The following is a 16,789-nucleotide window of genomic DNA, read 5'->3' on the forward strand; positions in this document are numbered from 1 at the left end:
TAGTTTTGAGGGAAGCCTTTGACTCTATACCATGAGAAAAACTCTAAAGGAATTAGTTAGTACAACACCATCTTCTTAAATTAATAATGTTATTGCATCATGGCATTACTATTCAAGTTAGGGGAAATATTGCTGATGACTTAATTAAATGTGTTGTTAAATAAGATGTTAAACAAGACTATATTCTTGCTCACTACTGTTCAATTTTTATTTTAACAATATTGTTAAGAGTCTGCTAAGCTAGAATTCCATCCACCCTGCCTTGCCCACCATCCCATGTCTATTCTCCTTGATGTTGAAGATGAAGTCCTACTCTTTAAACCAAATAGACCCTCAAAGACGCCTTAAAGCTCTACTGCTTTACTGCTCCAGAGAATGCTTCAAAATACATTTCTAAAACAAAGGTATTAGTATTCTCTAGGAGACACTTTAAAGCTGTAATTGGATGATTAGCAGCAAACTTATCAAGCAGGTTAAATCTTTTAAGTATCTAGATGTCTGTTTTAAATCTTCTACTTGCAAGTCTGTTCCCGCAAGAGAGCTACTAGCAAGAATCCAAAAAGCATGCTTTACAATTACTAAATTTGCAGATCAATCTGGAAACAATGATCTCTCAGAAATTATTAAACTATTTAAAAATAAAGTTCCAGGCTTGATGCTATATACTGCTCAGATGTACTACAAGATGTACTTCTAGCTTGAAAGCAATGCAGTCTAATTAAAAAAAAGTCTTATTGCAAGTCCCTCATTCAATTTCTTATGTTGCAATTTGACTGGAACTTGGCTGAATTTCCCTTGGGCCCAATTTTCTTGTCCTAGGATATGGCTGAAGGAAGTCTAAGAAGGAAATTACTTGGTCCATCTCATCATGCTAGGTAGGTTCTCTGCCACCCTAAGGAGGCATATTAGTGACAACACAATTGTCTCTCTTCTCTGGCCTATCCCTAGATATTTCTTTGAAGTTCTATATGGTCCTCATAGGAGACTATTACAATAGCCTGATGGGCATTATTTATTAGAGCAAAAACTGGAAGATGTATAAGTTTTCCACATGAAAGCCATAATTGTTTTCAGACATGGAGGTAGAATCTGTTTCACATTTTCTAGTAAAATGTCCACAGTATACCTAATGATGATAGAACTTAATATTTCCTGGTCACATTGCCATTGTGATCAAAAACCCATGAAACTTCTTTTTATGACCTGTCTTCAGAAATCTGTAAGAAAGTTTCAAAATTTCTATCAATAGCTACAACTCTTAGAAACCACCTGGTTCCTTCATCATGTTATTAATTATTGGGTATTGATTATCTCAGGATTTTCTTGCAATTTTTAAAATTCTTTTATAATATGAATTGTACTACTGTTCTTTTTCCTTGTATTTGCTCTTGGACTATAAACAAACTTTGAATGCTGAAATTTTAGAAATCAAGTAAGGTCCTAAAGTGGGGACTATGCCTTGGGCCCAAAATCCATAGACATGAAGCCCCACCATCTGTTGCTTTTCTTCTTCTACTTTAGGTGATGCTTTGACATGAATGAATGAATGAATGAATGAATGAATGAATGAATGAATGAATGAATAAGTGAATGAATAAGTGAATGAATGAGTGAGTGAGTGAATGAGTCAGGAATATTACTGAAATGAATAGGCAAACTCCTCTGTGTTTACCTGAGAGTCTACTAACAGCTAGACAGTGTCATGGTTGAAACTACTTCTCTTTTAAACAAAGTGATATCCCACTCCCTTCCCTTTCTAGATAGAAGAAGTTTTGTTTATTTTAAGATACCCTAGGATGATTTCCAGAAAAGGAAAGAAGCAAGGGTCAAGGCAAAGAAGAGAAATAGGAAGCTAACATTCTCTTGGAATTCGCTGGCAAGTCTAACAGCATGATAGCTGGTGGGCCAACAGTGACAACAATTTCAAGTCTACAACATGTCTTCAGCTGTGGAACAAAACTTGTATGCTGTAACTTCAGTGCAGAAATCAGCTTTTTGCCAGCTGAAAATGAGGCAAGACCAGAGTTAGAGGAAAAGATTTAGTGCAGTCAGGAGAAGTCTGCATTAGCTTTAAATATTAAAAGACAGCATCAATCTAACATTTGGGCAGAAAAAAAGAAGGCAAGTAAGCCATCAATCACTTACTTCAGTAAATGTTGTGCGACAGAACAGTGAGCTGAGAGACGACCGTCATACATCTCAGTGGAAGCCCATTGCATTATGGCTTGGTGCATTCGGTACTGCACAGTGAGCATCTTCACAACACGGTCCCCACATTTCTGAATCAGCCGTTCCATTAAGCTAAGAGAAAGACCTTGTGCGGCAGCCCTGCACCAAGGGAGTAATAAAAACAAAGTGAAAACGAAAAAGGCATTCAAGGACTGTAACAAAGGCCACACTGGTTGCTTTATTTCCATCACTGCCTGTCATATTTAGAGGAGTTGTTTTAAGGGATGCTTGTAATGTGTAACTGAATATCTGATTCACATTCTGATTTACATGCAGGAGTTTCCAAATATTCACTTGCATTTCTCTCCTTCCCTAACGTACAAGGGATACAACTGCATAATTTACCAAAGGCTATGGCAATGGAACCTAAACACATCAAATGTTACACAATAGGACAGACTTCTAGATAGAGACTGTATCACACGCAACTGCAATCTTGGCAATATATAAACCTTGTCAACAGAAAACCTAATAAATGACGGGAAAGTGTTATTTATTTATTTGTTTATTTAATTTATATTGCCGCCTATTCACTCAAGGCAGCTTACAGAATATAAAACATCATTTAAAACCATAAAACTAATAAAAAAGGATCAAATAAATTAATAGAATAGAATAAAATCCCCCTCACCCCCACCCCAGTGACAGAAGATCACACAAGCCCTTTAATGGGCTCCATCCTGCTCTGGGTTCCCCAGGCCCACTGGCAGAACCAGGTCTTCAGTGCCTTCTGGAAGAGTATTACAGTGAGGGCCATTCTAATCTCTGGAGGAATGATGTTCCAGAGAGAGGGAGCCACGGAGAAAGCCCTTCTTCTGGGTCCCATTAGGTGTATCTCCCTAGGAGATGGAACCTGCCTCATTCCCTGCTCTAATGGGTCAGATAGATGTGACCAGCAAGAGACGGTCCCTCAGATAACCTGGTCCCAAGCCATGAAGGGCTTTAAAGGTGACAACCAGCACCTTGAATTACACTTGGAAGCAAACTGGCAGCCAATACAGCTCCCACAGGAAAGGTGATACATGTGCACACTGGGGTCTGCATAAAACCATGCGGGCCGCTGCATTTTGCACCAACTGGAACTTCTGGATGCTCTTCAAGGGCAGTCCCATGTAGAGCATGTTGCAATAGCTAAGACAGGAAGTGACTAGGGCATGAGTGACTGTGAGTAGGGATTGTTGGTCCAGGAAAGGTCATAACTGACGCACAACCCGCAGATGCACAAAGTAAAGTTTCATTTCTAAAGTTCTGGTCCAAGTGGCATCTGTATGAAGAAAATGTCAGTCAGCTGTTAGTGGTAAAGAACAACAGATACAGTGCTCACAAAAAATGGGGAAAAAATTGTGTTGGATGATTTGACTCATCAGTCTCATGCATATATTAAATTGGAGGAGGGAAGGAAATAGAGCATTGGCCCTAAGACATCTCAAAGGGCATTGGTGTTCAGGAGCATTGGACTCAACCATTCTCCCTAAACCAACAGTGGCTATGACCAGGAGAGAAAAAAGAACTACTATAATACCATGTCTCTCATATTCTACAATCAGACCAGAAGAATATCATGTTACCGGTAAATAATACTGCAATTTTCCGAGATCATGAAGAACCAGAATGGTCTGTCTGTCCTACTCTGCCTTTGCCTCTCTCAAGTGTCATCATTACAGTCTTCAAGGTGGTTTTCTTCCAGGCCCTCTGCAAGTACAATCCAACCACCATGAAATAAGCTGGTTATTTTTAAGCACAGCAAACCCTTTTTAGTACCGTTAAGGTTTTCGGTCAAAAATGCTAAAGGAGAGTCTATAATCAGGCTAGAAAAATGATGCAGAAAGAAAGGAGGTGAAAGAGAAAGGAAAATTGCTGATGCCTGTGCCATTCCAATATGTTCAACACAGCTCACAAAACTTTCATGTTAGATGAAATACGAAGCAAGTCCAGAGCTGTTTCACAGTTAAAACCCTTTTGCTTTAATGCCAAGTAATAAATGGCCTAAAGCATTTGTTTTAATGGAATCTCATAAAAGTGAAGAGAGAACCAATAAAGCTCACCATGCGTCTGAAATATGTTTTATATACAATAAGACTGTCCAACTGTGCCCAAGGCATTGTGCAATACACTATGGGGACATATAACACCCGATAAGATGAATTAATTACAAAGAAAATTTTCACCTTTTAAAATAATTTACCCTTGGTCCTAGTCAGGACCTGTTCATATTAAAAAATGGGGAGAAGAAAATATTCCTTTGATTTATTCATTGTTCTCTTGTAATGTCCAGCATTTAAAAGAATATGAACTCATGGTAAGAATCACATACACATACAAACAGAGATGTATTTCTTAGGGATGGTCGTGTAATGATATGGATTTTGAATTCAGAATGTTTGGTTTTCTTTCTCAAGTAGACCTCCCTTGTGGGAGTTTCTCAAAGCTTTTAAAAATTATTTCCAAATTTTATAAAAAGCACTGTCCACGAGCAGTTATTTAAGTTTTCTGTCAAACTCTCCTCCATTGCGTTTAGATGATAAAAAGACAGCATACGTTATTGATTAAACATATTAAAATAAACAAATCTGGAGCAAGCCACACAGGCAACTGCATCTCCATTCCATGTGAGTGTAATATTTTTAAAAAAGTCCATTTTTAATCAGTTTTTAAAAAGAGTTAATCATTAAGCCTTAAAAGAATTACCTTGAGATAAGATGAACAACCTTCATCTTATTTATTTATAAATAAATTTACAAATAAATAATTATTTATCATCAACCTTCATTTATTTATTTTATAAATAAATGAAAAACAAACAAGGATTACAATGACAGAGTTTGAATGACATACTGGGACAAAATTATAATAGTAGGCTATAATTTGATGGTTTAACCTAAAACATGTTATTTGGTTTAGGGTGAGGGTTTAGCCCTTAAACCTCAAGTTTTTTTCCCTTCTGCCCCGTCAATAATTACTTTCAGATACCTAAACAGAAGGAAATTTGAATTATTTTATGACAACATGGGACACTGTACAATCTTACTGATAACCATCGTCCCAGCAGTAGCACCTAAAACTCTCTTGGATTTTGTTATATACAATACTTGATATTCTACTTTTCACATATTTCTATGCTACCCTTTAATTCAAGTGCCTGCAGTTTTTGAAAATAATAAGATTGGAACAAAATAAATAGTGCTAAAAGTACCACAATCATCTTAGAAGGGAGAAAGAGAGGAATAATTGAACTTAGTTTGACGTTTCCGTAGAGCTGGTTTTAAATTATTGATAAGCATTAGCACTAAGTGTTATTAATGCTGAAACCACATGTAAGGGATTGGGGCAAGGAAGGGGAATAAAAGGGTAAGACAGATGTCCTTCAATATTAATTAGCAAGTCCAACTGGTAAAATCAATTCTCAATTTTCAGCACCACTGAAGCAATGGGGGTACAAATGCTTTGGAAACAAATGTGTTTCTTAGCTTCTAAGTAATGCTGTAGCTAAGAACAAAAGCCCAGAAGAGGCACTATTTCAATGGCATTATGAGAAAACTTCCTTGCTGGTATGTGAAAGTCGTGATTCGAATACTAAACTTCTACCCATCAGAGTTTTGCTAATCCCCACCCCCAAAGATTACTTTGCAGCTTGTCTGAAAGCTTCATGATCGTCACATTGTTGCAGATGATAATATGTTCATCATATTAACATTTTACACATAAAGAGCATGACATTAACTACTAAGGATCACTTTCCCCCCTGAACTAGACTTAATAGATTGGGGTTAGATCAGCTAAACAAGGGGCTGGGGTGGGGGGCAGGCATGAGAGAAAATGGATAAGAATGAAGCTTATAGATACATAGCATCGAATTAAAACTCTTGCTATTGCTTTTGATTTATAGCGATAAGATGCTGTAGGGAGATGCAATTAATATCCCATAAACCAGGGGTGGGCAACTATGGCCTCATTACAGCATGTGAACTTCAACTCCCAGAATTCCAGATTTCAGTTAGGAACACATGCAGGAAAAAAAATAGATGGGTTGCTTTGAGAATGGGAGAGACCGTGATGCTCCAATGAAAACAGCAGAAATTTCCCTCAGATTTTCTCACTCAAAATCGAAAAGTTGGGACTGATGAAACAGAAAGATTTGATGCAAAACTTGGGGAAGGGGAGGCTTATGTCTCTTCTCCAAATTTAGCTTTCCTATCAGCAGGCTTGGAATTCCATACGCCTTCTGTCTCTGAAACGTGTGCTGTTTTATTGCACAAGCTTACATACCCTAGAATGCTTCTAATTGGCTATAATGAAACTCTCTGAATAATTCTCACTGCATGATTTATAAATCAGCCATTTCTTTTCTTCTGCCAAAGACAGTCAGTAGCCCGAGTCATAATATTATATCTTCTCTCCCCTGAGCCCTGAATCCAGCACTTTTACAAGTGCACAGATATTCAGAAAGAAAATTCCTTGGCCTGTCTCCCCCTCTGCCCCGAAGTCCCCAGAAAAGCCTGCTGTTTAGGATAAAGACCCATCCTAAAGAATCAACCTAGACCATTTACAGCAGGGTGGTTGAACTCAAGGCCAGCTCCAGCCCACAAGGTACTTAGATGTGGCCCACGGGGTCACCCTGGAAACAGCGAAGGACCAGATCGTGGTGCCTCTGCCGGCAAAAACAGAGCTCAGGAGGGCTGGGGGAGGCCCACCTGAGCTTCGTTTTCACTGGCAGAGGGTTGCAGGAGGGCATCCCAGCTGAAAATGGAGCTCGAGAGTCCATTTTCTCTGGCAGAGCACTCGGGCCACCACAGGTGCCCTACACAAGTGATGTCAAACTGGCCACACCCAACCTGGCTACGCCCACCTGGTCCCCCAAGGTCAAACACAACCCTGATGCAGCCCTCAATAAAATCGAGTTTGACACTCCTGATTTAGAGATTTTTAAAGGATAAAGGGATGAAAGACATCCTTTGTGCAGGGATCATACTGGAAGATCGATACTGGATAAGCATTGGGCTGATCACACTATGCAACTTTTATTTTGCAATGTCAATCCATCATGCAAGTAAACATATATCTATCTCCTCAAACTTATAACCATATTTGTTATTTTGCTCAATAATTAATTGGGTAATAAACCCATTGGAGTCAGAAACTATTAGCAGCCCAGGATACTAAAGAGCCCGTGTTAATTTCTACTAATTTCAAATCATCACAATTAGATGGGGGAAAGGGAATGGGAAGCATCCCAATGTTTATAGCATACCAAGTAATTGGTGACATAATATTTTAGATTATCCTGTAAGCAATTTGATGTAACATAACTAATTACAAACATACTTCATTATTAGTATATTTGCAAACATGCTTCCTTCTATCTTACTTCCAGTTTGATCCAAATATTCATTTCCAATTTATCTTGCAAAGGGTTTCAAGCAACTGTCCACTCCGCTAAACAACTATATTTACTTGGTAGTAAGAAGGGGGGACTGATTTATATCAGAATACGTCTAGCAGTTTAGTCTAAAATTAGATCTGGTTCTGCCAAAATGGGGTTGTGTCCTGTCCCCCCACTCCCAGTACATTTCGCCTCTCAATCCATCTTCATTGTGGATTTTTCTTGGTTTTGTTTTTGTTTTTCTTCTTGTTTTGTTTCTCCTGGAAGGGAGTATGGTACACAATGTGTGTGGAAACCACAACACAGCAGGGTGCCTAATTCCAGACTACTCCCTTAAGGAAATCAAGCTAAGTGTACTTTCTTGGAATTCCTAGAGCATGGGCACATTTCTGTGTACTTTCAAGTAACAAAGGCAATGTTTTTTTACATCGGGGGTGTCAAACTGGATTTCTTCAAGGGCCGGATCAGCATTGCAGTTCTCTGCGGGTCGGCCAGGGGGCGGGTGAAGATGGGATGGACACCTCCTGCAGCACCCTGACAGCCAAAATGGGACACAGGGGGCCAAGCGAGGTCCCTCCGTACCCCATTTTGGCTGCCAGAGGCACGCGGGCCGGTCCTTTGCTATTTCCATGCCAGCCCCACAGGCCAGATTTAAGTCTTGAGTTTGACATCGATTCTAAATAAAGGACCTGGTGCAGCTGCTTCTGACAGCTGACTCAGCATGTTCTAGTCTAGAAACTGCATCTCTGATTCAAGCAACTTTCTGCATTCTTTATTCCCAGAATAATAGAATAACAGACTTGAAAGGGAACCTTGGAAATCTTCTGGTCCAACCCTCTGCTCAAGCAGAAAACCCTTCAATATTTCAGACCAATGGTTGGTTGTCCAATCTCTTCTCAAAAACATCCAGTGTAGGAGCACTCACAAGTTCTGAAGGCAAGTCGTTGATTAAATTTCTCCTTAGTTCTAGGTTGGTTTTCTTCTTGATTAGTTTCCATCCATTGCTTCTTGTCCTGCCTTTAGGTGCTTTGCAGAATAGGTTGATCCCTTCTTCCTTGTAGTCAGATTTCTAACACTAGAATACTGACATGTGAGGATCAAGATCATTTTACAAACAAGATATCTTATTTTCAGGCAATTCCTTTTAGTTGTTCCTTATGAATTCAATTACCGTATATACTCGAGTATAGGCCGACCCGAATATAAGCCGAGGCACCTAATTTTACCACAAAAAACTGGAAAAGTTATTGACTCGAGTATAAGCCTAGGGTGGGAAATGCAGCAGCTACCGGTAAATTTCAAAAATAAAAATAGATACCAATAATGTTTTTGAATATTTATTTCAAAGAAAAACAGTAAACTAGCGGTGTAGTCAATGAAATACTTCACTCACCTCATGATGCTGATGTCCCGCTGTGATGATGATGTCCCTGCAGCCGCGGGAGCGATGTCCCGCCTCCTATGACACACGGCACAGTGATTCCTATCATTGGATCACTGTACCAGAGGAGGTGGACATAGCTATGTGGCTGCTTGCCATAACAAGGAGGAGGTGGGACATCGTTGCAGAGCGGCAGGAGGGGGAGGAAGGGGAATCATAAGACAGCCCTGCATTACATTAGAACGTGAGGAGGGGGGATGGTGCGGTGCGCGCTGCGCGGCAAAACTGACACAGAGGGATGGGAAAACTCACAGGGGCGCCGGGACATTCACGAGCCTCACCCAGCGGCATGGCCCCGCCCCTTTTTCTCCTCCATTTCGGGCAAATTTTCACTGACTCGAGTATAAGCCGAGTCGGCTTTTTTCAGCCCAAAAAGTGGGCTGAAAAACTAGGCTTATACTTGAGTATATACAGTAGTGTATTTCTGCTTTTTCCCTAGTAAGTAAAGGTACTCCTTGACTTACAACAGTTCATTTAGTGACTGTTCAAATTTACATCACTGAAAAAAGTGACTTATGACCATTTTTTATCATTGCAGCATCCCCATGGCCACATGATTGACATTTGGATGCTTGACAACTGACCAGATTCACTTAACAACCGTGTTACTAATTTAACAACTGCAGTGATTCACTTAACAAATGTGGCAAGAAAAGTCATAAAATGGGGTCAAACTCACTTAACAAATTTCTCACTTAGCAACATAAATTTTGGGCTCAATTGTGGTGATAAGTTAAGGGCTACCTATATATGAAAACCTGCACACATACCAGTGTGCGATATGCACAGAATCAGAGCAAAATTAAGAGGAATCCCCAGAGCTGGTTTCAGCTAGAGCTGCCAAGATGAATAAGATAACGAAGCTGGTTTTCATATAGGTTTTGCTTCTATCAGTTTTTTTCCTGACTACTCTTCCCTTGGGAGAAAGTTATCTTAAATTTAGGGCATCTTTGTTTCAGGTGAATATGGTACATGATTACCATTACAACTGACGTACAAATTCCAAAAAAAAAAAAAAAAGCCATTCATACTAAAACAAGTTATTATATGCTTCAAATGATCTGGCAAGCACATTTTCTGGGTGTTAAAGTGCACTTGGTGAAGCAATTCCAACCCAAGTTAACAATTTTAACACATTAGGATCACTCTGTGAATCGGACTATCAAGTCACTGCAAAACCTGATACAATATACAACAACAAACATAAATATTTTCCCACCAAAAACATCCTGCCTCTATTGTTGCTGCAATGAAATGAACTCAGTTCAGCTGAAAGTTATAGTCCTGTCACCCAAATCAAAATTTTCCTTTGATCTCACAAGACTGATGCAGCAATCTTGGAGCTGAAGTACTACAGAATAAGCCTTTACATACCTATAAACAAGAGGGACAGAAAAAAATGAACCCCAGTTTGAATATTGGCTATTCTATGCAGGCAAAACTGTTCCATTAAAAGAAATTTTCCTACACTCCCCTTTCAAGAGAGCACTGGGTAAAATACTAGATCATGCTAGCACCATAGCAATCTATATTTATACATTTCAAGCTGTCTCCATTATTTGGCTGACTGAAACTGAAGAGCTGAGCACCTAACTAGATCTCTAGAGGCACATACGTTTGAGCTTCCTATATTTCTCTATTATTTTTTGCTTTAGCTTGGCTTGGGCAGGGCCTAAGGCTAGTGCATCATTCTCCAATTAACTACACTAATTCAGCTTAATCAGAATGGATCTTTTCTATCTAATCTTCTGAAACAGAAGACTGCTTTTAGCCAGTAGTTCAGTGTACTAAATTGCATCACTTTCAGTTTAATTTATACCAGCTTCCAAGCAAACAATGTTTAAGAAAAAATGTTTTTCTGGAAGATACTTCTCAAAATTTAGATTTTAGGGATGGTATCAAGATATTTTTATAGTCTGATCTGAGCATCATATTGAACTTTCACATGGGCTTTTTGGCAATAAATAGTTTAATTGCTATTATAATATAAGATATTCCTTGAGATTTATCTATCAATTGAATAAATGCTATCAAGTTGGAGTAGACTTTTGGCAACCACATAGATTTTTTTTCCAGGACAATTTGTCTCCAAGTTGGTCCTTCAGGTCTTTCAACAGGGTACTAATTGTTGGTGTAACTAAGGCTATCCATCTTGCTACTGGTCGTCTTCTTTTTCTCTTTCCTTCTACGGTATCTTTCCCATCATTACAGACTTTTCAAGAGAACTAGGTATTTCTATAATGCACCCAAAATACAATAACTTGAGCCAGTATTGACTCCTGGCAACTCCTGGGACGAGTTTCAGCAGTTTTCTTAGCAAGATTTTGGAAGTGGTTTATCATTGTCTCCTTTCTAGGACTAAAAGGGAGAATGGTCCAAGGTCATCCACCTGGCTTCGTATCTGAAGGTGGACTAGAGCTCACAGTCTCCCATTTTCTAGCCTGATGCTTTAATCACTACACCAAATTAGCTCAATAAAGAACATGCTAAGAAAAATCTATGTTCAAGACTTTAGTCTCACTGCTATATTTTTTTTCCATTTTTTATTTCTATCCCAATTTTCTTCTGCTTTCTTGCTGAGTTAATCTTTATCATATACTATCATTTAGTAACTGAACAAGAGGTAACTTTCTTTCTACTAATGACTTTGTGTATCTGAAATTCACAAATTAGTTACAAAATTTAACTGTGTTTAATATTATCATTCCTATTAATGAGATTTTCTACCAGCTTTTAATAGCTGGTTTTATTTTTGCTGCCATAATTTTAAATGAGATTATAGTTAACGAATATTCCTTTTTAGAAGCTGGGCTACTTTCTTGAACATCAAATAAATTTTCTCCTTTGAAAAGACATCTTCGTTTAAAGAACAGTCTTAATTCACCAAAGTTGCATACTTCTTAAACATCTTTTATCTCCCACTGCTGTATTATCAGAAAATCTAGCCAATGTATTCCATCATATATTTATAAACATCCAAATTAATGTTATCTTTCTTATTTGTAGTTTTAACAAGGTAATAAAAACAATACAGAAAAATGTGAAGCATATTGCCTTTTGGGCAATTTGTTTTTATAATGTATTATGCCTTTAACTTTATTTCCATATAAATCTCAAAAAACCTAGATGAAAAATGACACTGTGGGTAGTTATATATTTGCATTTGTATGCAATGTACATTCCGCATTTACTTCTGTATTCAGACTGATACAGGTGTGGGTCAACTCAAGATCAACACCTTGAATTAGGATTCAATAGGCTCCTGAATTCAGTGTTGGATTTGAAAAATTGTGGTTGAAAGCTTGGTTCAGTCATGAAGCTGAAGAAGCTTGAGAAAAGAGTCAATGACATCTTGATTTACCTGAAGGGATTAGCAAGTAATTAAAATATTAACTTGAGGTCCACTTGGCAAAAGAAGATACTACTCAAGAAATTCAAGAGTATAAAAGAAACTCCATGTTTTCTTATGTGCAGGTTGTATGTAGCCACATTTCTGCTTTGTTACCCATCCCATTACACAGAAACATCCACTCTAAGTTTGCATATACCCAATAACTGTTCTGCTAACAAAGTGGCCAACCCCTATTGCAAACTCAGTATTGGACAGGCATAGGAGTAAATTGGATAAGTGTAAACCATTTTGAATTTGAAAGAACTTGCCCATTTTGAACTTGAAAGTCCAAATGAGTACATGGACTTGCATCACCGCATACTAGTTGAAGTTACTGTTCTTCTCCCCCCCTCCCCCAACTAGACATTTGAACATTGAATGTCCGCATTTACTTCTGTATTCAGACTGATACAGGTGTGGGTCAACTCAAGATCAACACCTTGAATTAGGATTCAACAGTCTGGACCAACAGGACCAGTCTACTCTACCCTAGAATGTTCTTCTGAGCAATCAAGCTAAGTGTAATAAATAGGCAAATGTTTGCCCATTCAAATATTTATAAATGGAATTGTAAAAAACTTATAGGACATCCAATACTTTAATTTTTTCTTAAAACCTAGTACAATGTCAGTTTTTCACAAGTATTCAACAGGCAGATTGTTAGACAAATTTGAGAGAGATCACAAATAGTGATTATGGGCCATCAAAGTCATTTTTGACTCCTGGCAAATAGATATTAGGAATAGTGCAGCATAATAATTCTTCAACTCAGCAGTTTATAACATAAAGGCAAAGCAAAAGTAGATTTTTCCCAGTTCCAAAAAAAGCCTAGTTCTATTTTAAAAATGTATTGGAACTCATAGGTCACTTAGGATACAGAGAGCAATTTTTTTTAATGATCTGCAGTTGAAGATTGAACTCCGATTTTGTAGCAGTATACTTTCTAGAATAATAACCACCGAGTTGCATATGGCATTAAGATTCAATGTGTTAGGATGACATTTTAAGAAATTAGCTGGTATGTTAAAGATCGCTAAATTGAGCAAAGTTAAGTCTTACTTCTAAATTAGGCATGCTATGACACATTGCTCTTCATGTAGAAGTGTTATATGACACAGGAAATTTCCACCTAGCAACTTAGATGAAAAAGTCATATTTCAAACTGCTGTCTTTTTATCATGCCTCTGCAGGGAGACCAATAAAGTTGCAGCATGGGCAGAAATTAATGTGCACCTTTTTTATGTATGTATGTATGTATGTATGTATGTATGTATGTACATACATACATACACACATACATACATGTTCTGACCCCCCCCATCCCACACCACACACTCCGAGCCAAGATAAGTTATGGCATTTAATTAACAGACATACAGGTCCTTGGCAGCAAACCAGCATAGACAAGCTTGGGCACAGATAAGCCGTGGCAGCAATCCAGCCTGCCAAGCTCACCATAATGTTCTCCAACATTAGTTCCTGCGTTGACTTCTGCAAGAGGGGCATGTGCACAAGCAGTCCTTTTATAGTCTGGAGAGGAGCCTAATGGCCACCAGCTGAGTAATTGCGTAATTGTTCTTTACGCCTATTAGCTCTCCAGTGCCGGGCATCTAGGAACAACTCCCTTGGCTCCTCCCCACTGCTGACGTCCGGATCACACTCCCTTGTCTCCTCCCCACTGGTCCAAGGCTTAGGCGCCTCCTGGTGGCCAACCAGCCTCTCTGCGCCCTGCTCAGAATCTGAACCCTGTCCAGGGTCCTCCACATCCTCCAAAGCTGACTCATAGGGCCCCTCACTATAGGAGTCTGGTGGCAGCTCCAACGGCTCCTGCTGGGCCACAACATATATATATTGTGTCACAACCCCTGGTATGCCCAAATATGGGAGGGAGCATACTGCTTCCCTCTATCGGCTCACTCTGGGAGCCATCCAGGCAGAAAGCAATTTTTTTTATGTTGCCTTGTTACATTTGTGTTGCAATTGTGCTGATAAATAAATAAAAGGAGACTAGTATAGATCTATTTCAAGCTATTTAGTTCTCATCAGATATATATATATATATTCATTCATTCATTCATCCCAGAAGAAATTTCCTGAGAATCCTTGTTTAAATTCTGTGCCCCCTATGTAAATGCTGAATTTTAAGGGGCAAAAGAAAGGGGAGTGGTCTCCTTAAAGACTCTGAACTCGATGGTTCCATCAGGAACACTCAGTTTAAATGGACAAAGAGAGGCAGAGAAAAGAAAGATATTTGTCTAAGCCTTACAGACAAGAAAAGTCCTGAAAATCCAATATATTCAACCAATATGTTACAATGATGTTTAGTCACCTTGGGATGACTAAATCACCTTGCAAGCATGTGATTGTTGCTCTGGAGGCAAAGTTAAAACCCAAGAAACGTGCTGTTAACAACTTCTGTGTAATACTAAGTCTAATTGTAACTAAGAATTCTCCAATTAGAAAAGAAAGAAAAGAGGATTTGAACCCTGCTGGATATGATCAAAGGTTCTCTTGATTCAACAAATTTGCTTGTCATCACAACCAGTAGTTGCTGCCAGAAGGATCACAATCAGGGCAAATAAGCCAAGATTTCACGGAAGGTTTTCAGGATCTAAAAGTTACTGCAGTAGATTGGATAAGGATGTCAATAACTGTAGCAGCAACAGCAAAATACCCAACAGGGTCTATTTCAAAGAAATGGTGATATTGATCCTAAGATGACAGATCTCATTCAATTAAGGACATGTTATTCCTTGCCATATGAAAGAGTTAAATATATTTCTCTTTTTTGTTTCCTTTGAATTAGTCTTCATTCTTGGTGGACTCCCTGGACAAATCCATGCAGTTTTCTTGCCAATATTTTTCAGAGGTGGTTTGTCATTGTGTGCCTCCTAGGGCTGAAAAGAAGTGATTGACCTGACATCACCAAGTTGTGTCTAAGATGGGGACTAATACCAGATGCTGAACATCAACCTCAAACCCCAGCATTTCCCCCCCTCTAAATTGTTCCCACTAGCCTTAACGGTGGGAAGAAAGTGGGAGAAAGATCTTGGATAATTCAAATGTTTGATTAAAGGAATCAGACCACTGTTGACACAAGCAAGAATTTTGATTTTTGTACAGAGTAAGGGGATAAATATAAATGTCTAAATGGTCCCTTCTAACTTTGTATTCTTTAGCTGAACATTTCTTGCTATCTTGATCAGCCTACTGCCTATAAACTACATTGTTATATCTTGTGCTGGTACATTCCCCTTTGAATACATTTTCACAGAACAAGTTGAACATCTGATTTGCCAAAAAGATAAGAAACAGGACAAAGAGGCAATCATGTGAAGATAACCCAGGCAATTCTGGGAGTGCCGAGGAAAGAAGAAAATCATCAATTGATGTTGCATTATTATTGTCCTCCTACAAAAGTCTCAGAACTGGACAGCAATGATAGTAATAATTTGTATAACAAGAACCTAGCATTTACACAACTGACCACTTGGCTTTCACTCTATATATAATTATTTTCTTGCAGTTCACAATTTGCCATCTTAAACATCATTTTGTGGTTATAATCAGTTAAACTGTCCTATAACTACTACTACTCGACTCTCTAAATCAGGGGTGTCAAACTCATGTTGTCACATCATTGTGTGATGTATTGTGACCTTTTTCCCCTTCACTAAATCGGGGGCATGGCCAGCGTATGATGCATCCGGCCTGTAAGCCGTGAGTTTGACACCGCTACATTTCTTTATATTTCAAAAGACTATCAATATTACATGTATTAGTCCAAAGTCTAATATTAGTCCAAAATTGTATCCATAATGGCATCAAAGTAGAAGAGATACGGCAAAAGTTGAAAGAAGACTTAAGGCAGAGTCCTGGCAGAAACTATTTAACCAATCTGTGCCTTTAGTATTAGTTTATTGCGATTAGGATTGTCTTATCTATATAATCTTCAAAGAATAAACTTGTTCTAGAGGGCTGTTTTGGGGTGGTTGGTCTTCAAGGAAGCAATGCAATTTTCAGTTGAAACTTCTATTTGCTACTCTATCTGCCAACAGCACAAATAATGCTTTACACTAGCAATTATGTACAGGTTTCCTGAACTAAACGTATTCCTGGCAAGTTTATGCATGTATGTTTTATGGATGTCTCTCATGCTTAAAATATATGAGAGATCCATAAAACGTATGTGCATAAACAATAATGACTGAAGAGTTTCATAGCAAGAGCAGCATATACAACAATGTACAATTTATAGTCTCCTGCATGCTAATTTTCTGCCAAGAATGTAGAGAATTACATTCCTGCTTCTGGTTTAACATCTTCCAGAGTGCAGTTTAATAAATTG

At 38.5% G+C, this 16,789-nt stretch overlaps 1 protein-coding gene across 1 annotated transcript in view; it reads right to left on the reverse strand.

The window, feature by feature from the left end:
- IGHMBP2 (immunoglobulin mu DNA binding protein 2) overlaps nt 1-16,789 on the reverse strand; it is a 67,294-nt gene that overhangs the window by 20,139 nt on the left and 30,366 nt on the right. The window contains exon 9 of the mRNA XM_032220768.1: nt 2,146-2,328. Coding sequence (XP_032076659.1) covers nt 2,146-2,328 — 183 coding nt within the window. The remainder of the gene's footprint in view (nt 1-2,145; nt 2,329-16,789) is intronic.

Source organism: Thamnophis elegans, chromosome 1 (genome assembly GCF_009769535.1).
Source record: "Thamnophis elegans isolate rThaEle1 chromosome 1, rThaEle1.pri, whole genome shotgun sequence".
Lineage (NCBI taxonomy): Eukaryota > Metazoa > Chordata > Lepidosauria > Squamata > Colubridae > Thamnophis > Thamnophis elegans.